We start from the raw sequence: 15858 nt of genomic DNA, 5'->3' as shown, positions 1-15858 counted from the left end.
GTATCATCAGCAAACTTACTGAGGGAGCTATCATTTTAGCCCGCAGAAATCTAATTCAACGTATTATTTTTTCAACATATTATTTTTTTCAAACGCTTCATTGAGAAGCTGGAAGCCCTGTGTAAGGGGGAAGGGAGGAAAGTTGTAGGAAAACAAGCTGAGTGAAAGAGATTAAAATCCGAGTAGTTCACTAACCACACATTTCCAGTTGCTTTCATTTGCCCTTTTTTTTTTTTTTTTTTTTTGAGAGATATCCCATTAACAAATTACTTATTCTGGCAGTTGATACTGATAAACGACATAGTAAAGATTTTGCCCTGTGGAAGGCTGCCAAACCTCGAGAGCTATCTTGGACTTCTCCCTGGGGAAAAGGAAGACCTGGATGGCACATTGAGTGCTCCACAATATCAAGGTCAGGTTTCGTGGATTTTAAATCTAGTGCTGGTTTTTATTTTCACTCACAGTGCAATGGTAGCAGCAGTATGGAAAGCATTTTTTCTGATCAGTAGAAGGCATTTAATGTGAATACTTTGTGCAATTTGGAATGTCATGTGTGGCCTAAACAAACTCTGCTTTACCTTAATGGCATTGCTGTCTTGCTACGTTTTAGCACCTTCTCTTGAGGCAAGCATGGTATTTAAAATATGCTGTGCAGGATCACACAGCTGATTAGCAAGTTTTTTTAACTTGAACTGAGTAACCAAAATTGTAGTGAAAGTTAGGGTACCTGTTTCGTTTGCCTCCCTTCCACTTCTTGCAGTCTCTGTCGGATGTGGTCCAGCATGTAGTGCTGTGTCAGGAGGGACAGGTTGTGGGAATCCATCCCAACTCCAGGGAGTGTATTTTGCTGGCCTGATCTTACCAGCCATTGTGGATATGCATGCTAAACATCTAAGCGTGATTCAGCTTTCTTTAAAAGTCAGCCACAGTATTAAATATTCCAATTTCTCTGTGGCAGTATGTTCTGTGGGTATGATATGAATTGTGCGTAGGAGCATTTTGCTTGTAGTTGTTTTAAATTAATTTGCTCTTAAAGTTTTTTCTCCAGGGAATGGTAGTACTTTGTCCTGCGCTGTATTAACTTATGACCTATTAATTTGTATTTTTTAAAAAAGAGTCTTTAAATCTTCTCTCCTGGCAGATTGATAGTGATGCTTAGTTTTGCGTTAGTCTCTTTTTTTTTTTTTGGAAGCTAATAACAAATGATTTAGATGTGGCCCTGTTTAACTTAAGTTTTCAACTCAAGCTGAAAACAGACGGAACAGGTGCTTTAGGTTTCTCTTTTGTATGCTTTCCTGGTGCACCTGCATCAGTTAGTCATTGCTACCTGATTGTGAAAAGCTTTTATAGGGGTAATTTTCTGTCTGTGAATAGTTTCAGCACTGTGAAACAGTTATTAAAGCAACTGAAGTGCACGGAAACATGCTGTATTTGAAGTGCAACCTGTGACAGAAGTGCACCGGCGGGAAACGCCAGTTACAAAATGGCCGATCTGCTAATGTAGTGCTGTTCATCGTCTGCATTTCCTTCCCTAAAAACTTGTTTTACTGCGTCTGGATGAGGCTCTTGCCATGTAAATAGGAGTTGACTCATGCAGAGCATAGGTGTAATCTTGGACTGTGAAAAATGGAGAGCATGTTTTAGTGAGTTACCTAAAATGTTTTGCTGTCCCAGTCAGCTGTCCAAGGCCCATTTTAAGCAATACCTCATACCCATCTGTTTTGTCAAAAATCATAGAATCATAGAATGGAAGGGACCCTGAGGATCCTCTAGTTACAAACCCCCCTGCTATGGGCAGGGACACCTTCCAGGACACCAGGTTGCTCAAAGCCTCATCCAACCTGGCCTTGAACACCTCCAGGGATGGGGCATCCACAGTCTCTCTGGGCTTCTCAAAGCACTTTGGTGAGCTGATCGTAGGAAGTCTTTGCAGTGTGCCTGGGGCAGGTGAAAGAGCAGGGTGCTGGTCTCTGGTGCAGCCTGGGGGGAGGGAGCCCAGGTCTGATCTCCTCGCAGGCAGTTTCCGTTGCAGTCAGATGGGCGGTTCTTCCTGCCCCAGATCTCTTCCATCTTCCCAGCTCTTAATGGTTTTGTTGGAGGAAATGGCAAGCAGCCTGTGCTGCTCTGTAGATGGCAGGAGGGAAGGGATGAGCCAGGGCTGCTCTTATGAAGGCCTGTGCTTCAGCTGGTTTTGGAGCAGACGAGAGGAAGCGGATGAGCATGAGCTTGGGAAATGGCAACAGCTGGTCTTTCTTCCCTCCTCTTTTCTCCTCGTTTTCTTTTCTTTCTGTGCCCCAACTGCTGCTGCAGAGACATTGTGAGCCATGGTTATTTTTAATAGGCTATTTTGTCCCAAAAAGTGACAAAAGTATTAATATCTAGCCAGCTACCAGGAGCAACTGTGTGTCTGTCTGTACACACCTGTGCCTGTGTGTGGGGCTTGCCTTTTATTTTCTACTTGTGTAGACCTTGTATCTTTCCCGGCTTGAGTGCCCCTGATTTCTGGGTAGTTAGCGTTGATTTACCTCCCTGTGAGTAGGTAAGTGGTGTCTTTGTTTAACAGATGGGCAAAATGAAGTTATTAACTTGCCCAGCATGACCTAGCAGGGACTTGCTGGCACGGTGGGCAGTGCGTAGCAGCCTTAACTCCTGGGGTTTAACCAAAAAGCATCTAGGTCTGTCCTGTTGCCACAGGAATACCTTATTTCCAACCACCAGTATTTGCAGAGGTGCCTGTGTCATGCAACCCCATGGGTGACCCACACAGATGCAGCAGTTCTGTTGGGGTGAGAGGAATGGCCTTGGGAGATCATAGGCATTGACAGTTTCTTTTGACAAGTTAGAAAAATAATGGCTCCTACTGAGAAGAATTAATTGCGGTTAGATATGAGTCCTGTCCATACTAGTACTGCTGCGGTTTTGGTATCCAAGATCTGTGTAAAGTCTTGTTTTAAAATTGCAGTCACTAAGTTGTACACTTAAATTTATGATGTTTCATCTTATTCTTTTCTGCATTTATTTTACAAAAAGCTTTTGCAGTGTTCTACTTACTGATCAGGAAAATATTGTTACAGTGCAGTGTTTGGAAAGCAGCTGGACATCCATACCGGTGGAATAGATCTTGCATTTCCTCACCATGAAAACGAAATTGCCCAGTGCGAGGCGTATCATCAGTGTGAGCAGTGGGGGAATTACTTCTTGCATTCTGGTAAGTAAAGTATTAATAACCTGAGGGGCTGCTACAGATATAAGGGTTTGGTTTTTTAGTTTTGGCATTTGTATGGTATCAAAACAGATGCTTTACTACAGTGACCACGTTCCTGTCCTCAGTAAGTGAGGAAACATAAATGAGAGTGGCTCTTGAAACTCTAGAATGAATGCCTTTATTAATAAAGTAGTCACAGTGAAGTATTCCTGAATTTCATCTGGGGAAGTCTCCAAATAATAACAGGATTTTCATTGCCTATGTACAGTGTTTATTCCTAATAAAAAATGTGGGAAGAAGAGTTTTTCTTGTAGAATCTCATTCGCTTTCATTTGAGCTTCCTCAAAATTTGAGGGTACTCTTTGTGATAGGCTTTTTTTTTTTTAAATTATATTTTGGCTGTAACAGTCCTGCAGCACGGTTTTGTAACAGTCCTGCAGGAAGAGGGCGAAAATAGTTGATCTTTTCTGTATGTGTTTATGTAGTCCTCCTAAAACCAGAGATTCTTGTTCTCTTAGAACCAGAATCCACAGTATCTGAAGGCAGGGAATGGAGGTGGCAGGTGGGCAGGTGGCAGGTAGATCATAACATTCTAAAAGCATTGAGAACAGAATAAACCAGTCGTCTTGTCCAATGTCTCTCAGCACCAGTTGCTTGTGGGCTTGAAAAAAAAGTTTTCAGTAGCATGCAGAATCAAATAGCCTCTGGTTGTAAATACAGTAAAAGGCTTTTAATCATGATAAGAAAAGATATCTCTACTACTGGAAAATAAGTATGGAGAGAATGCTAAGATACGTGAACTCCAACAAAGCTTACAAAGTTGTGATCCTGCAGGGAAATGTCTGAGCTGGGATGTTTTGTGTGGTTTGAAATGTGGGGGAAGCCTTGCAGGCAGATGCTCTGCTGCAGCAACCAACCACTGGATGTTGTTCCATGTGCATGATTCACATACCTGTAACTATTTAAACTTTTTTTTTCCACCAGTAGCATTATGCCTAGTGATGGGTATGAGAAACAAGATTCATGCTGAAGACTAAGTGGGTCAGATGCTTTGGTCTACTCTGGTCAGGCATGGTCAGTGAGGTTGCTGGTAGGTAGAGACAAGGAGGTCTGTGACATATATGGACTACATAAAGACCAAGTCACCTCTTGGCTCTGTAGAAAAGGGGAGACACTGAGTCTCATCACTATGGTCCCTCAACCCTCTCTAATACTCTGACCAACCAGTGTTTCTCTGCTTTTCTGTGGAGTGTGAGTGACTTGGTATTGGTGTAGCCCACAGATGTCACAGACCTTGCCTCTTCCCCCAGAAGTGACCTCGCTGGCTATGCATGACTAAACTGTACCAAAGTGTCTTTTAATCACTTGGTCTTCAGCGTACGAGGCTGACTGGTATTATGTAGGACTGCTCCTTGCTGCCTTTGCGTGGTAGAGCTTCAGTGAAGTTTGTGCTGTACAGTGCTTTGAAGTACATTGTTGTCTGATGGTACTAGTGCTGTTCCCGTTGTTGGAAATCTTGAAGTCTGTTCTTCCTGTTGCAGTCATGGTGGTTCTGGGTAGTCTTCAAAGAACTAAAGTCAATAGAAAGTCAGGTTCAAATCCTCAGTCTCTCTTCTTGCTGAACAGTACTTTATGCGGGATGTCTTAGGGAACTCTGAGCTTCTTCCCTGAGTAACAGATGCACAGTTAAGCCTGTGCTATGCTCTGGGAATTACTTGGGCTTTTTTATATAAATTTATACTAAATGGGATTAATATTGAATTCTAGTTTCAGTTCCCAGTGTAGAGCCTGTTATAAATCAATAGCAATTGTCCAGAGGCTGGTGCATCCTCCAGGGTGTGCTTTGCTCCTGAATCAGTGGGGAATTCTCTGTGCTTCCACTGAGATGGACTGGTTACTGCCAGGTGGAGCCTTCTGTTGAAGACCAATGAATCTGACTTTTCAAGTTTGGAATTGAAACTATAAGGGAAATATTCTTTGAAACTAACTAAATAAAGAAGAGTAAATGTTTCTTAAAAAAAAAAAAAGGAGGGGAAAAGACTTAATTCCAAGGGCAGTTTGTGCACTGAGGTTCTCTAGGAGCTGGCAGATTACATTCATTAAGTCAAAAAATTTTGCTGGAGGACGATAGTGTGAATTGTTTAGGGCAGATGAATCAGCTTCAGAAATAATTTATTCTGGTAACAGACTTCAGAATTTTAGGAGGCTCAGAATTGGAGGAGCAATCCCCATTAGAGGAAGAAAATCCCTGCACTAGGGATAAATCTTCTTATAAGGACTTTATTTTTAGACTGCTTGTAGTCTGGGAAGAGCGCCAAGCCAAAGTTATGAAAATCCTTGTATTTTGTGATTCTTTAATGAAATCATTCTAAGTGCTGAAACTCTTGAAGAAGAATATTATTTCAAATTCAGATGTTACCTGTACCTTATTAGGAAAACACAAACTATTTTAAGCTTGGCTGACTAAAGTTAAGTAAGTCAATATTTAGGTAGCTTTGCAAAAGAAATAAATCTTAACTGTACCCAGGCTCTTCCCCTTCTCCCATGAGAAGTTTGTGGGTTTTACTTGGGTCACAAGATCTGCAGGTGTCCAATGCCTCTGACAGCCTGAATGTTCTTATTGAGAGCCCTGAATTTAACCAAACAGTGGAGAAAAATGGCCTCACCTGCTAGCAGTCACGAGAAATACAATGAAAATGAGATTTTTGGTTTGATGGTAGATTTCTGCTCTAGCTGGTTCTGTATCCATAGATGTCTTGATTCTTCCCTACTCTCCATTAAGTGTGTTGTGCAAATTGTCATTTCCAGGTGGTCAGGCTAGGACCAGAGGTAGCCACCTTGTGGGGAATCCCTGCTGCATTGAATCATTGTCAGAAATGGCAAAGAAGTGAAACCAGGTGGTTTTCACATCTGTTTACTAGGCCTGAGTGTGTTGCTTTTGTATCCAGATGAGCGTAATGGGGATTTTATCGGCTTGTGGAAGAGAGGGGGTTCCAGGCAAGGCTGCAAAAGCAGTGCTGTGCGGAGAGTGGCTCAAAACTCAGACAGTTGCTTGGACTGCTGAGCCAGAAATGCCACCTCTGCCACCACCTGTAAAAGCAGAAGCATGATAATTGAAGCATGAGGCATTGGTAACACTGGACTGCCAAATTTGAAAGAATGTGAAGCACTGATTTGGTATTAAAGAGTAAGAAAAGTTTGTGCTTAAAAACCTGCCTCTATTATAAAGTGCTGGATTCTGCAGGTCACAAAGGGCCAGAAAATTGCGTGTTAGTTGTGGGTGCTCAGTAACTTACAGGATTACTCTTTTATTAGGAGAAGCCAATTAAGGCTTTTAACAGCATTTTTGAAATGATGCTGAGTAGTCTTTTATTGGCTGCATATTTGATATCTCTCTGGTGCTGTGAATACTTGATGTTTTACCTCAGTGGTGGTGCTGTGGCTAGCACAGACAAGGCCCGGGAGCGTGCAGCCTGACGTTGCCCATCTTGCTTCAACAGAGCTTTCAGTCCTGAAACTGAGCTCTATGTACTCTCCTAAATGTGATGGAGATGGTTACTGACTTTCCTGTACCACGACCCTGCAAACCGATGCTCCATGCGGCTATTGAAAGCTCTAGCAATGCTCAGAGATTGCATTTTAAAATAAGCTAATTCAAATTGGGCATCTTAGCTACATCCCTCCCCTTTCCTTCTGTTCTTTTGCTCAGTCTCCCAAAGTCTGGAGAAATAGAGAAAGTGTAGAAAACTCATGTTACACGTAAAGTATTTTGAACCAGCACAATAAACTTTTGGATTAAAAACCATAGTGTAACAGCCACCAGCAAGTAATAGGTACAGAAAATTGTTTGAGATCTTGTAATGTGGGATCACTGGAAGATCTTTAAAGATCTTAAAATGTTTCTGGAAAGTTAAGAGTAACAGGTAAGGTACTTTTCTGTGAAGATGAAAACTATTTCCTTGCTTGCTTTTTTTTAATCAGTTTATTATAAATTCTGAGCGGGGACAATTTTTTGTTTTTTTTGCTATTAATGTCTCTGCTCATGGTGGTGGTGTTTTGGTGTTTAGTTTTTTGTTTTTGTTTTTTAAAACATTTTCCTTTGTAAGGTATTAAAATTCACCCAGCCAAAGTTGAGGATGGAGAGATACGCAGGACTGTAGGTAAAGCTATTGAAAAATATGTTACATGTAGCATTGAAATGGTTGGTGCATATCCATCACAGCCTACACTGCCTCCAGCGTTTCCAGTGTCTCAGTGCAGTCTTTCTCATTCACTCCCCATTCATAAGCATGCTCATTTATCCTGATTTTTTTGTTGTTGTTCTAGGGCATTTGCATGTTAAAGGAAGTAAAGAAAAAATGTCCAAGTCATTAAAAAACTACGTAACAATTAAGGTAATAAATTTCTATGAATCAAAGCAATGTATGTTTGTAATGTGTAAATATTAATTACAGCCCTCTTTAGGGAAAACGCTGGAGTGTGTGCTTATGCTGCAGTGAAAGACCTGAAGGAGAGTGTATCTCTAGTGCTGGTGTACCTGTTACTGTGGATCTAGATGTTGGAAACCCACTCGGGCTCAGGCCTTGCTTATAATCTGGATCTCACTGAGCTGAGAGCATTTGTAGGAGCAGTGTCTGTGCCCAGTACCAGACTTAGGCATTACAGGTTTACAGCTGAACTAGACAGTCTTGAGGGTCTTTTTCAACCTCAGTTATTCTGTTCTATACTGATGGGTTCTCATCTGTCTGCTTTTAGTATTGTATAGGCTTTTGGGAGTTGGAAAGGAGTGGATGTTTTTCCCTGTTCTTCTTTAGGTGAAATGGGACCTAGTGTCAGCATCTTGTCAGGAAGCTATCAGGTGTCCTGCAATCACACTATTCCAGCGGCCTCTCATATTCTCCTTTGTTTTTATAAGGTCACCTTGCTGATGGATGGAGAGCTTTGTCTTTTGGTACCAACAAGCTGTGTGAATATGTCCTCTTTTACTGTGTCCCAAAGTTTTTGGTGTAGCCCAGAGCAGGGTTTCTTTGCCTAGAGTGTGCAATACAGCTGTGCTTGGTGCTAGGGTGGCTCCAGTGATGGCTGGCACCTATTGCTAGAAGTGCAATTTCCTTCCTTTAGACAAAGTTTGAGAGGCTGTTTCAGCACATATGTTCTGCTTTGCCCTCTCGGAAGACCTAATTAAAATCCCTTTAAAAAAGAGTTCAGTATGAGCTGCTTTATTCTTAATTCTTCTGATGCTGTCTGGATGCGGTTAAGCCTTGTCTTTGCCAGGAAAATTACCCGTTGCTCACAGTTTTCACAGAAGTTTCCCAAGTCTCATCAGACATCATGGACAGGGTGGAGAAATTACTATGAATGCAATACATGCACTTAAAAATAACATATAGAAACGTTCTCCTTTACATCTGCAGTGGGACTGCTTTGTGTTGAGAAAACAAAAACTTCAGGCCCGCCTATCCTCCTTTGTGGGTCTCTGCTTTTAATTTCTGTCTTTAAACTCTGCTAACAAGTATTAATCCCTCCCTATAAGTGATTTTCAGTCCAGTGAAACAGATTTCTTCCCATACAGCCATCTTGAAAGTTAAGCCCTACATGGAAGTTCTTGTGCCTGCTCTGAGAGAGGGTCCTGCAGGCAGCCGCCTGCATTCCAGGCTGTTACCGAGGCATGGCCACGCTGCATCCTCGTGTCCAGCTGCCCTCTTTTCCCTTGCCCTTGTCTCCTTTTCCAAATTTTTTCTTTTTCTTCTTCTTTTTTTTTTAAATAGCTATTAATTATGACCCCCAAAATCAATCATGTTGCAATAATGCATGGCTGAACACCCTGCTTTGAAAGAGCAGTAATACTTTCTCTGTGCTCCATTTTTAACAAGATGCAGAATTGGTTTTTCCAGTTTGAATGGTCCTTTCCCAAATTTAAATTTATTTCCATACTTCACTCATATTGTTCTACCTCTGTATATTAGTGTAAAGCTTCTGGGCACACTGGGTACACTCAGTTATATAGAGTTAATTTAAAAAACAAAACCAAACCCCCCCCAAAAAAACCAAAACCACTCACCAAGACAAGCAGTTAGTGTCACTGTCTATTTCTTGATTTAGCTTGCCCTGATTGCCTCATTTACTTCTGTTTTCACATGAGAGATGGCACATAGCTGATGCTTTGCTGTTCAGGCTGGTTTAGTCTGGTAGCAGAAGCTAAATTTTGAAATGTGCGTCTTTAAGCAAATGACACCTTCCATATTTTCTCACTTGTATTGACTATGCCTCATGATTTTCTATTTTAGTGGCACTTCAGTGTTACAAACTTACCATCACAAATTTGCAAACTGAAAGAAAAAAAGCAGGAATGCAGTGTTTGCAGTCAGTCTGCCACAGTGTCCAGCCTTGCTGAGAGCAGAGTTGAAAGTGATTGAATGTTTTATCAGCGTACCTTCCAAGCATTTAAATAGTTCTTTATACTATTAGTATAAATTAATTACACTAGTTGTAATAGTAATAATTTACTATTTGCTATAATTATTTGTAAAGCTAGATAAATATTAGGGTGAAGTTAATGAGGTTTCATAATTAACACAGATAAGTTGTAACAATATAAAAAAAAAAGTTAGTTTTATTCACTCTCTGTTCTCCTTCATATTCTAGTCCTGCAGAAAAAGTACCCTTATTTTCTTTTTCAATAAATCTCTCTTTTTTCATAAAGTTTGCAAAACTCAGGAGCTGTCCTTTCCTGCAACATTGTATCCCAATCTTAGTCTGGTAATTTCAGTTCAGTTTTTTTGCAAAGGTCTTTATAATAGTGTATGTTTGTTCATAATTACAAAGTGTTTTTCACTGTTTTATAATTGACATTGTATGTGTATTTATATCTTGTGTGTATATATATATACACATCTATCCTATGTGGAATTAGATTTTATTTAGTTTAGACTTTAAACCAGTGCTATAGTTTAAAGCTTTATGCCTATTGTAAACTACAAAGATGGGTTGTCATGTTAGTATGTCTGAAATATGCTGTGAAACTAGTGCAAGGGGGTGAAGAAATTGTTTGATATCTTGCTAAAGCTGTGTCTTTTTGTGGGTGGAGTTTAGGATTTCCTGAAGAAATTTTCATCGGATCAATTCAGGATGTTTTGTTTGCGCAGCAGATACAGCTCAGGTAAGGAAAAAACCCCTTTATTCGTTGAGATGTGTATAGCTTTCCACGCACGCTTCCCAAGCTAGCGATGCAGAGGTGTGGTGGTGGATTGGGCTCTCCCAGCAGTGCCTTGCAGTTCCTCTCAGGTAGGTATGAAGGTTGTCAGTGCTCTGCGGGGCTGCTCTTCGGCTGTCGTTTAGAAAAGCATCTTTACTGAGGGCAGTACTTAACTATTCATCTAAATACCTTCCTGAGCTGCAGTTAATTGCAACTCTCAATTAACTGCACTTCTAATTAATGAGTTACCTCCATCTCTGATTTGCATCTGTTGCAGTCGCTTGTATTTCAGTCACGATTGGCTGTTTTTGGAGATGTGTCTAGGTAGAGCTTTGCCTTATATTCCCGTAGGGTATGACAACGGCTTGCTAATAACTTTTTAGCTCCCTGCTGTGTTATCATTTTTTGTCCCATGGAGTTACTGAGCGTTCAAGCAGTTCTTGAATGCTTACACTAGCACTTGATAAACTAATGATCATGTTAGCCTGGCAAACACTGCTGGTGGGGAGAGGTGTGGGGGATTTTGTCAGCTTCCCTGTCTACACTGTGGTGTTTCCAGCAGGCAGGTGCTGCTTTGAACTGGAAGAGGTTTTCATATTGGTAGTGTTTTTAACAGTTTATCGGGGCCTGCCAAAAGCAGATGGTAGCTCCCTAACCACTGCTGGGTCATCCGGCTTGTTGGCCATCCTGGCATGGTAACGGGCTGGTGGAGCACAGGACAGCGCCTGCTGTGTTATTTCAGTGGGCCTCGAGCTGCCTCAGATAAAGTACCTCGAGCGGTGTGACTGGGAGAGCTGGTGTGGTTAAGGCTCTGTGGCTTTGCTAGTGTCCGTCAGCATGCAATGGGCTGCAAGCCTCTATAGACGTGCAGTCATTGGACTGAGAAGTGTTTTTGATCATTAATACCTCCAGCTGCTTGCAGGAGCCACCCGTCTGATCCTCCTGGGGGAGCAGCTTCCCCCTCCTAAGGCAGCTGAAGGCATCATGTGTCCCTGAAATATTTCTAAGCATGGGATAGTAAAGAGGCTGTTATTAACAGCTGACCTCCACTGTGGTCGGAAGGGAGGAGTGGATCCAGGTGGGAGGTTTGCTGCAGAACAAGCCCCCGTGTGGAGCAGGAGAGGTGGCAGGCAGTGGAGAGCACTGTCACCACAGGGTGAGGTGGTGGGATGGTGGCATGCCTGGCTGTTTTGGAGCGATGCTGCAGGACAGTGACACACCTGGCCATTTCCTCTGGGTCTCTGTCAGGAGGTGAGATATGTTGTGGATACATAAATGGCTCCCTGGCTGCAACTGGGGGCATTTGGGGGTCTTGAACAAATGTGTATTTAAAACAAAAGAAGAAAAAACGCTAACACCTACAACACTGTGTGTTTGTCCTGTAAACAAAAGCCGAATGGCTGGCAGTTTCTAAGCTTGCCTTGGTGCAAGCAATGGCACTGGAGTCCTGCAGTGGAGGGTTGCCTGCAAGTCTTCTCTGCTGTATGTGAGCTGGCTGCACTTGAACCCCTGCGAGAAGGTTGTGAGCCTTTTTTGCCTTACTTCTATGTTAAACACCTTCCTGTGATAAAAACAGAGGGCAACCTGTGCAAATATAGGTGGCTTTGATGAAAGGATACGGTGATGTTATGTCCGAGTATAGTGCCAGCAAGCAGGTAAGGATTTCTTGAAGGTCTGCTGCACTTGCCACCTCCACCATATGAGGCAGGGTGTGGTTATTTGCTGTCAGATGAAGAGCCAGAGCCAGTCCCTGCTGAGCTACATATTTACTATGCAGCGTGTCGATTTGTGTCCCTGCTATCAATTCACTTTGGTCTAAAGATAAGTTTAGCGCACTCCTTCTTGTCTTGCTCTATGCTTCTAAAGTATTTTTATTAGAAGTGAGATCCCAAGCACCTTCTGTCTATTCCTAAAAAGGCTTTTGTAGCCTAACCCTGTTGGCGATGATTCCCACCATCCCTGCTTGTGAAGGAGAGCTGTTTCTGCTTGATAAAATCCAGGTTTGGGGCGTTGGGTGACGTTACTGTGCTTGTTGGATCGAGTCTGTAAAAGATCTTCATAGGCGTGTGGATGAGGGCAACGCCTGACAGTTGGGAATGGCTCGTGCTTTGTACTGTGGTTTACGTGGATCTTGGGCTCGGAATGGGCCTTTTGTGTGGTCTGGGCACGCACTATGTGCCTGCCAGGCTGCTTCTGGGTGCAGCTTAAAAGAAGAGATGCCATCTCTGAAGCCCTCTGGGACCCTGTTGTGAGGCACTGCTTTTCCTCTTGCACCTCATCAGCAGTGGCTTTGCTTTATGCAGTCAGGTGGAGGGGCTGTGAGCCTGCTGCAGGCAGCGGAGTTCTGTCCCCAAAACACATTCCTGGTCACTAGAACCACTTTGGTGATTTTGTGAACCTGAGTGAATTGTAAGATTTTGGTCCCTCTGGTCTTTAATTACTTGTTGGTGCTAATAAACATGTTTTGTAATTTGATGATGTAGCAATGATGCCCTCAGTGGCAAAGGAGGGAAGGCATGGGGAGTACAGTGAAGATTTATAGAGCTAGGCTTGCCTGTGCCTCACGATGGTTTAGGAGAGTGCCGTGAATCGACAAAGAAGAATGGCTTTAATCAAAGCTGGCTTCATCTGGGTAAACTTTCATCAAGTATTCCTTGTAGAGTTCCTCTAACCAGGGTAATCAGTTGAGTAATCTTAGTGGATATAAATGATTTCTTTCAATATCTCACTGTTCTCTATAAGTCTGTACGACAGTCTTTTCAAAAGCTGGGTGAAGCTTAGTTTTAAAACCAGTGTTAATGAGGCAGTAATGCAGATTTTTTAATTACACACAAGTAGAATATCTGACAAATACAGGTCCAGACTTATGCCTTAGTTATATTGGGGTAAATCCTATGGAAAGTCTGTTTAAACAGTTGAGCTTCTTTGGGATTTAGGCTAATGGAACTGAGATTGGGTCTTACATCTGGCTGCTTCTGCCCTCTTAGATCTGTCCCCTTGCTCAGATTGTCTGCTCTAAAGACCCTGTGTCTGGGCAGCACTGGGTAATTACACACAGCAGTTGGCTGTAATGTGTGCAGGACCAGAGGTGAGAATGTTGTGGGAAATTACAGGTGATGCTTAGTGTTGATGAGATTAGGAATATGCTGCAAGTTGTAGATTGAATGTTCCCTAGTGCAGAAGTCAGGCATAAAATGGTGAAGCAATATTACACTGGCTCTGAATGGCTCTTTGACACAAGTAATCAACCCTGGTGTGACGTTGTGGGAAGGAATGCATTTGAACTTAGGCTTGTACTTGGTGGACACAACTCCCACCAAAGCTGGGTGAGCTCTCATGTGTGGGGTCCAAGTGCTCTTCTACAGAAAAGTGCACATTATTATACAAGTGGAAAAATTGCATCTTGCTGATGGCAGCTTGCAGTAGAAATGCCAGGACGCCAGTCCAGCACCCATGTTTCTGAGGGTGTAGGCAAGGCGAGAGATGCCTGCTTAGCCCTTAGCAGGAGTGGACGCTGATAGTTTACAAAACACGGTTGCCTGCTGAAGCTAGAGTCTGTCTGAATGCAGTGCAGGTGTCCACGTGCATGGATGCCATGTTAGTGGTGGGGCTGATGTCCTCTTTCCAGTTGGTGGTAGAAGAGCACTGTAGGTTTAGGGTATAGCAGATCTCATCATAAAGCAGAACTGTGCTTAGGATGTGATGAATCATTTACCTTAAGCTTTTATCTTTTTTTCTAGTGCCTATAAAGAGGCTTAGATGTGTGTAAGTTGAGTGTGATGAATCCCATCCTAAACATGCCCTTACAAGTTTAATCAATTTGTATTTTCTCTAATACAGTTGCCTTCAAAAATTGATGTGGCCAGTTTAGCTTTGATATTGTGAGGAACTGTATATCTAGTGCAGAATCTAGACTATAAAATTTTAGGTCCATCTAGATTTTAGATGCTGGTGAAGCAGCCCTTTAACTATAAGTGCTTGTATTCCTCACAGAGTCACTTGGTGAGGGTTAGGTCTCTTTGGAGGTCTCCAAAAACAGATCATGTCTACCTAAATTAGAATAGGAAAGAAATTAGGGGTGAGATCAAAGGTCTGTCTTGCCAACTTAAATCTGGGGGGACTCTTAGAAATATATCCAATCCGAATGCTTTGGAGTAATAACTTCACAGAGATACTCAATAATGGAAAAAAAAAATTGAAGTCAAGTAGCTATTGCTTCAGTTAGCTTCCAGACACTTTTTGAATCAGTCTGATACCTTTTGAGTAGGTTATACTTTGTCATATGTAATGATTGTCTTAAATTCACCTAGTGTGCATGAAGAACAGAGTTTTAAATTAAATATGCAATTAATTGTAAGAAGGCTTTTCTATGACAAATAATAACAAACTTTTCCTGGAGTGACTTAATCTCAGAATATTGTTCCTATGTATGACAGACAACATTCTTTCTATCATAATGCCTGAATATTTTTTTTTTCTTAGCAGTAGAATTTAGTGATGAGAGCATGGATGATGCACAGCACCTTCTTCAGGCAATCTCCTCATTTATTAGAGACGCAAATGCTTATATAAAAGGACAGCTGGTATGTGACCCTGTTAGAGAAGACATACTGTGGGAAAGGTAAGTGCATCTCACAATTATTGTGTGAGCAATAATTTGCTGCCAGGCTTAGAGGGCTGACCACTGTAGCGTGCTGAGTTCTGTTTAAGAAGCAGAGGACTGAGAAGCAGTCTTCCCTGCCAGCCCTCACCAAGGGCAGGTTGTTTTTTTTTCTTCTTTGTCTAGCCAGCTGCTTTTCCTCATAGTCTGCCACACTTAGTTTACTGTAGTTTTAAAGTCCGTGTTATTTTTCTAGTGTGCCTGTCCCAAACACTTTCATCTTTGCCTCTCTTGAGTGATGTAGAAGGCAAAGGTGTGACTGAAGTTGAGGCTGTTCGGTTCATAAGTAAACTGTGCATTAGTGACTGAAGGAGAAAGAGGATGACTGGAAAGTAATATGCCTTGGGCATGTGAGCTTGTAATCAAACCAGCTGGCCCTGTGGTGTGCAGCAAAGGAGAGAAGGCATTACAAAAGACTAGCCAGGACAGAGATGTCACAGGGAAAGAAAAAATTATGGTTGCTGTGACCCTGATGAGGAGAATCTCCTTTGGAGTCCCTTTGGAAAAATGGATCATCTTCCAGGAGAGAAAGATGTGCTGTGTGTTGGGTGCAAACCTGAGAAGCCGAGTGCGGTGCTCTGGAGCAGGGGCAACCGGGGTGTTGAGCACCCTGAAGTGAGAGCAGTGCAGGCAGCTCTGGGATGCAGGATCAGAGGGGAAACATCCTGTGCTATAGAAGTGAGAGGTGGCTGTCTTGTGGTGCAAGCACCTGGCTTCGGGGCAGCTTGCAGCTGCACCGGCTGAGTCTTGCAAGGGGCAATGAAACAGGTTACAGGGAAGGGGAGCTGAATTAACTAG

At 42.4% G+C, this 15858-nt stretch overlaps 1 protein-coding gene across 1 annotated transcript in view; it reads left to right on the top strand.

Moving 5' to 3' along the window:
- Positions 1-282: 282 nt before the first annotated feature.
- Positions 283-15858, top strand: part of CARS2 (cysteinyl-tRNA synthetase 2, mitochondrial (putative)) — a gene marked incomplete at its 5' end in the record, with an annotated part of 28050 nt that continues 12474 nt past the window's right edge. Inside the window, 5 exons of the mRNA XM_010086528.1 lie at positions 283-412; positions 3075-3208; positions 7532-7599; positions 10298-10364; positions 14883-15021. Of these exons, the coding sequence (XP_010084830.1) occupies positions 283-412; positions 3075-3208; positions 7532-7599; positions 10298-10364; positions 14883-15021 (538 nt within the window). The remainder of the gene's footprint in view (positions 413-3074; positions 3209-7531; positions 7600-10297; positions 10365-14882; positions 15022-15858) is intronic.

The sequence above is a fragment of the Pterocles gutturalis genome, unplaced genomic scaffold (genome assembly GCF_000699245.1).
Source record: "Pterocles gutturalis isolate BGI_N339 unplaced genomic scaffold, ASM69924v1 scaffold5796, whole genome shotgun sequence".
NCBI lineage: Eukaryota > Metazoa > Chordata > Aves > Pterocliformes > Pteroclidae > Pterocles > Pterocles gutturalis.
The sequence above is the reverse complement of the archived record's forward strand: the minus strand, read 5'-3'. Positions and strand labels throughout refer to the sequence as shown.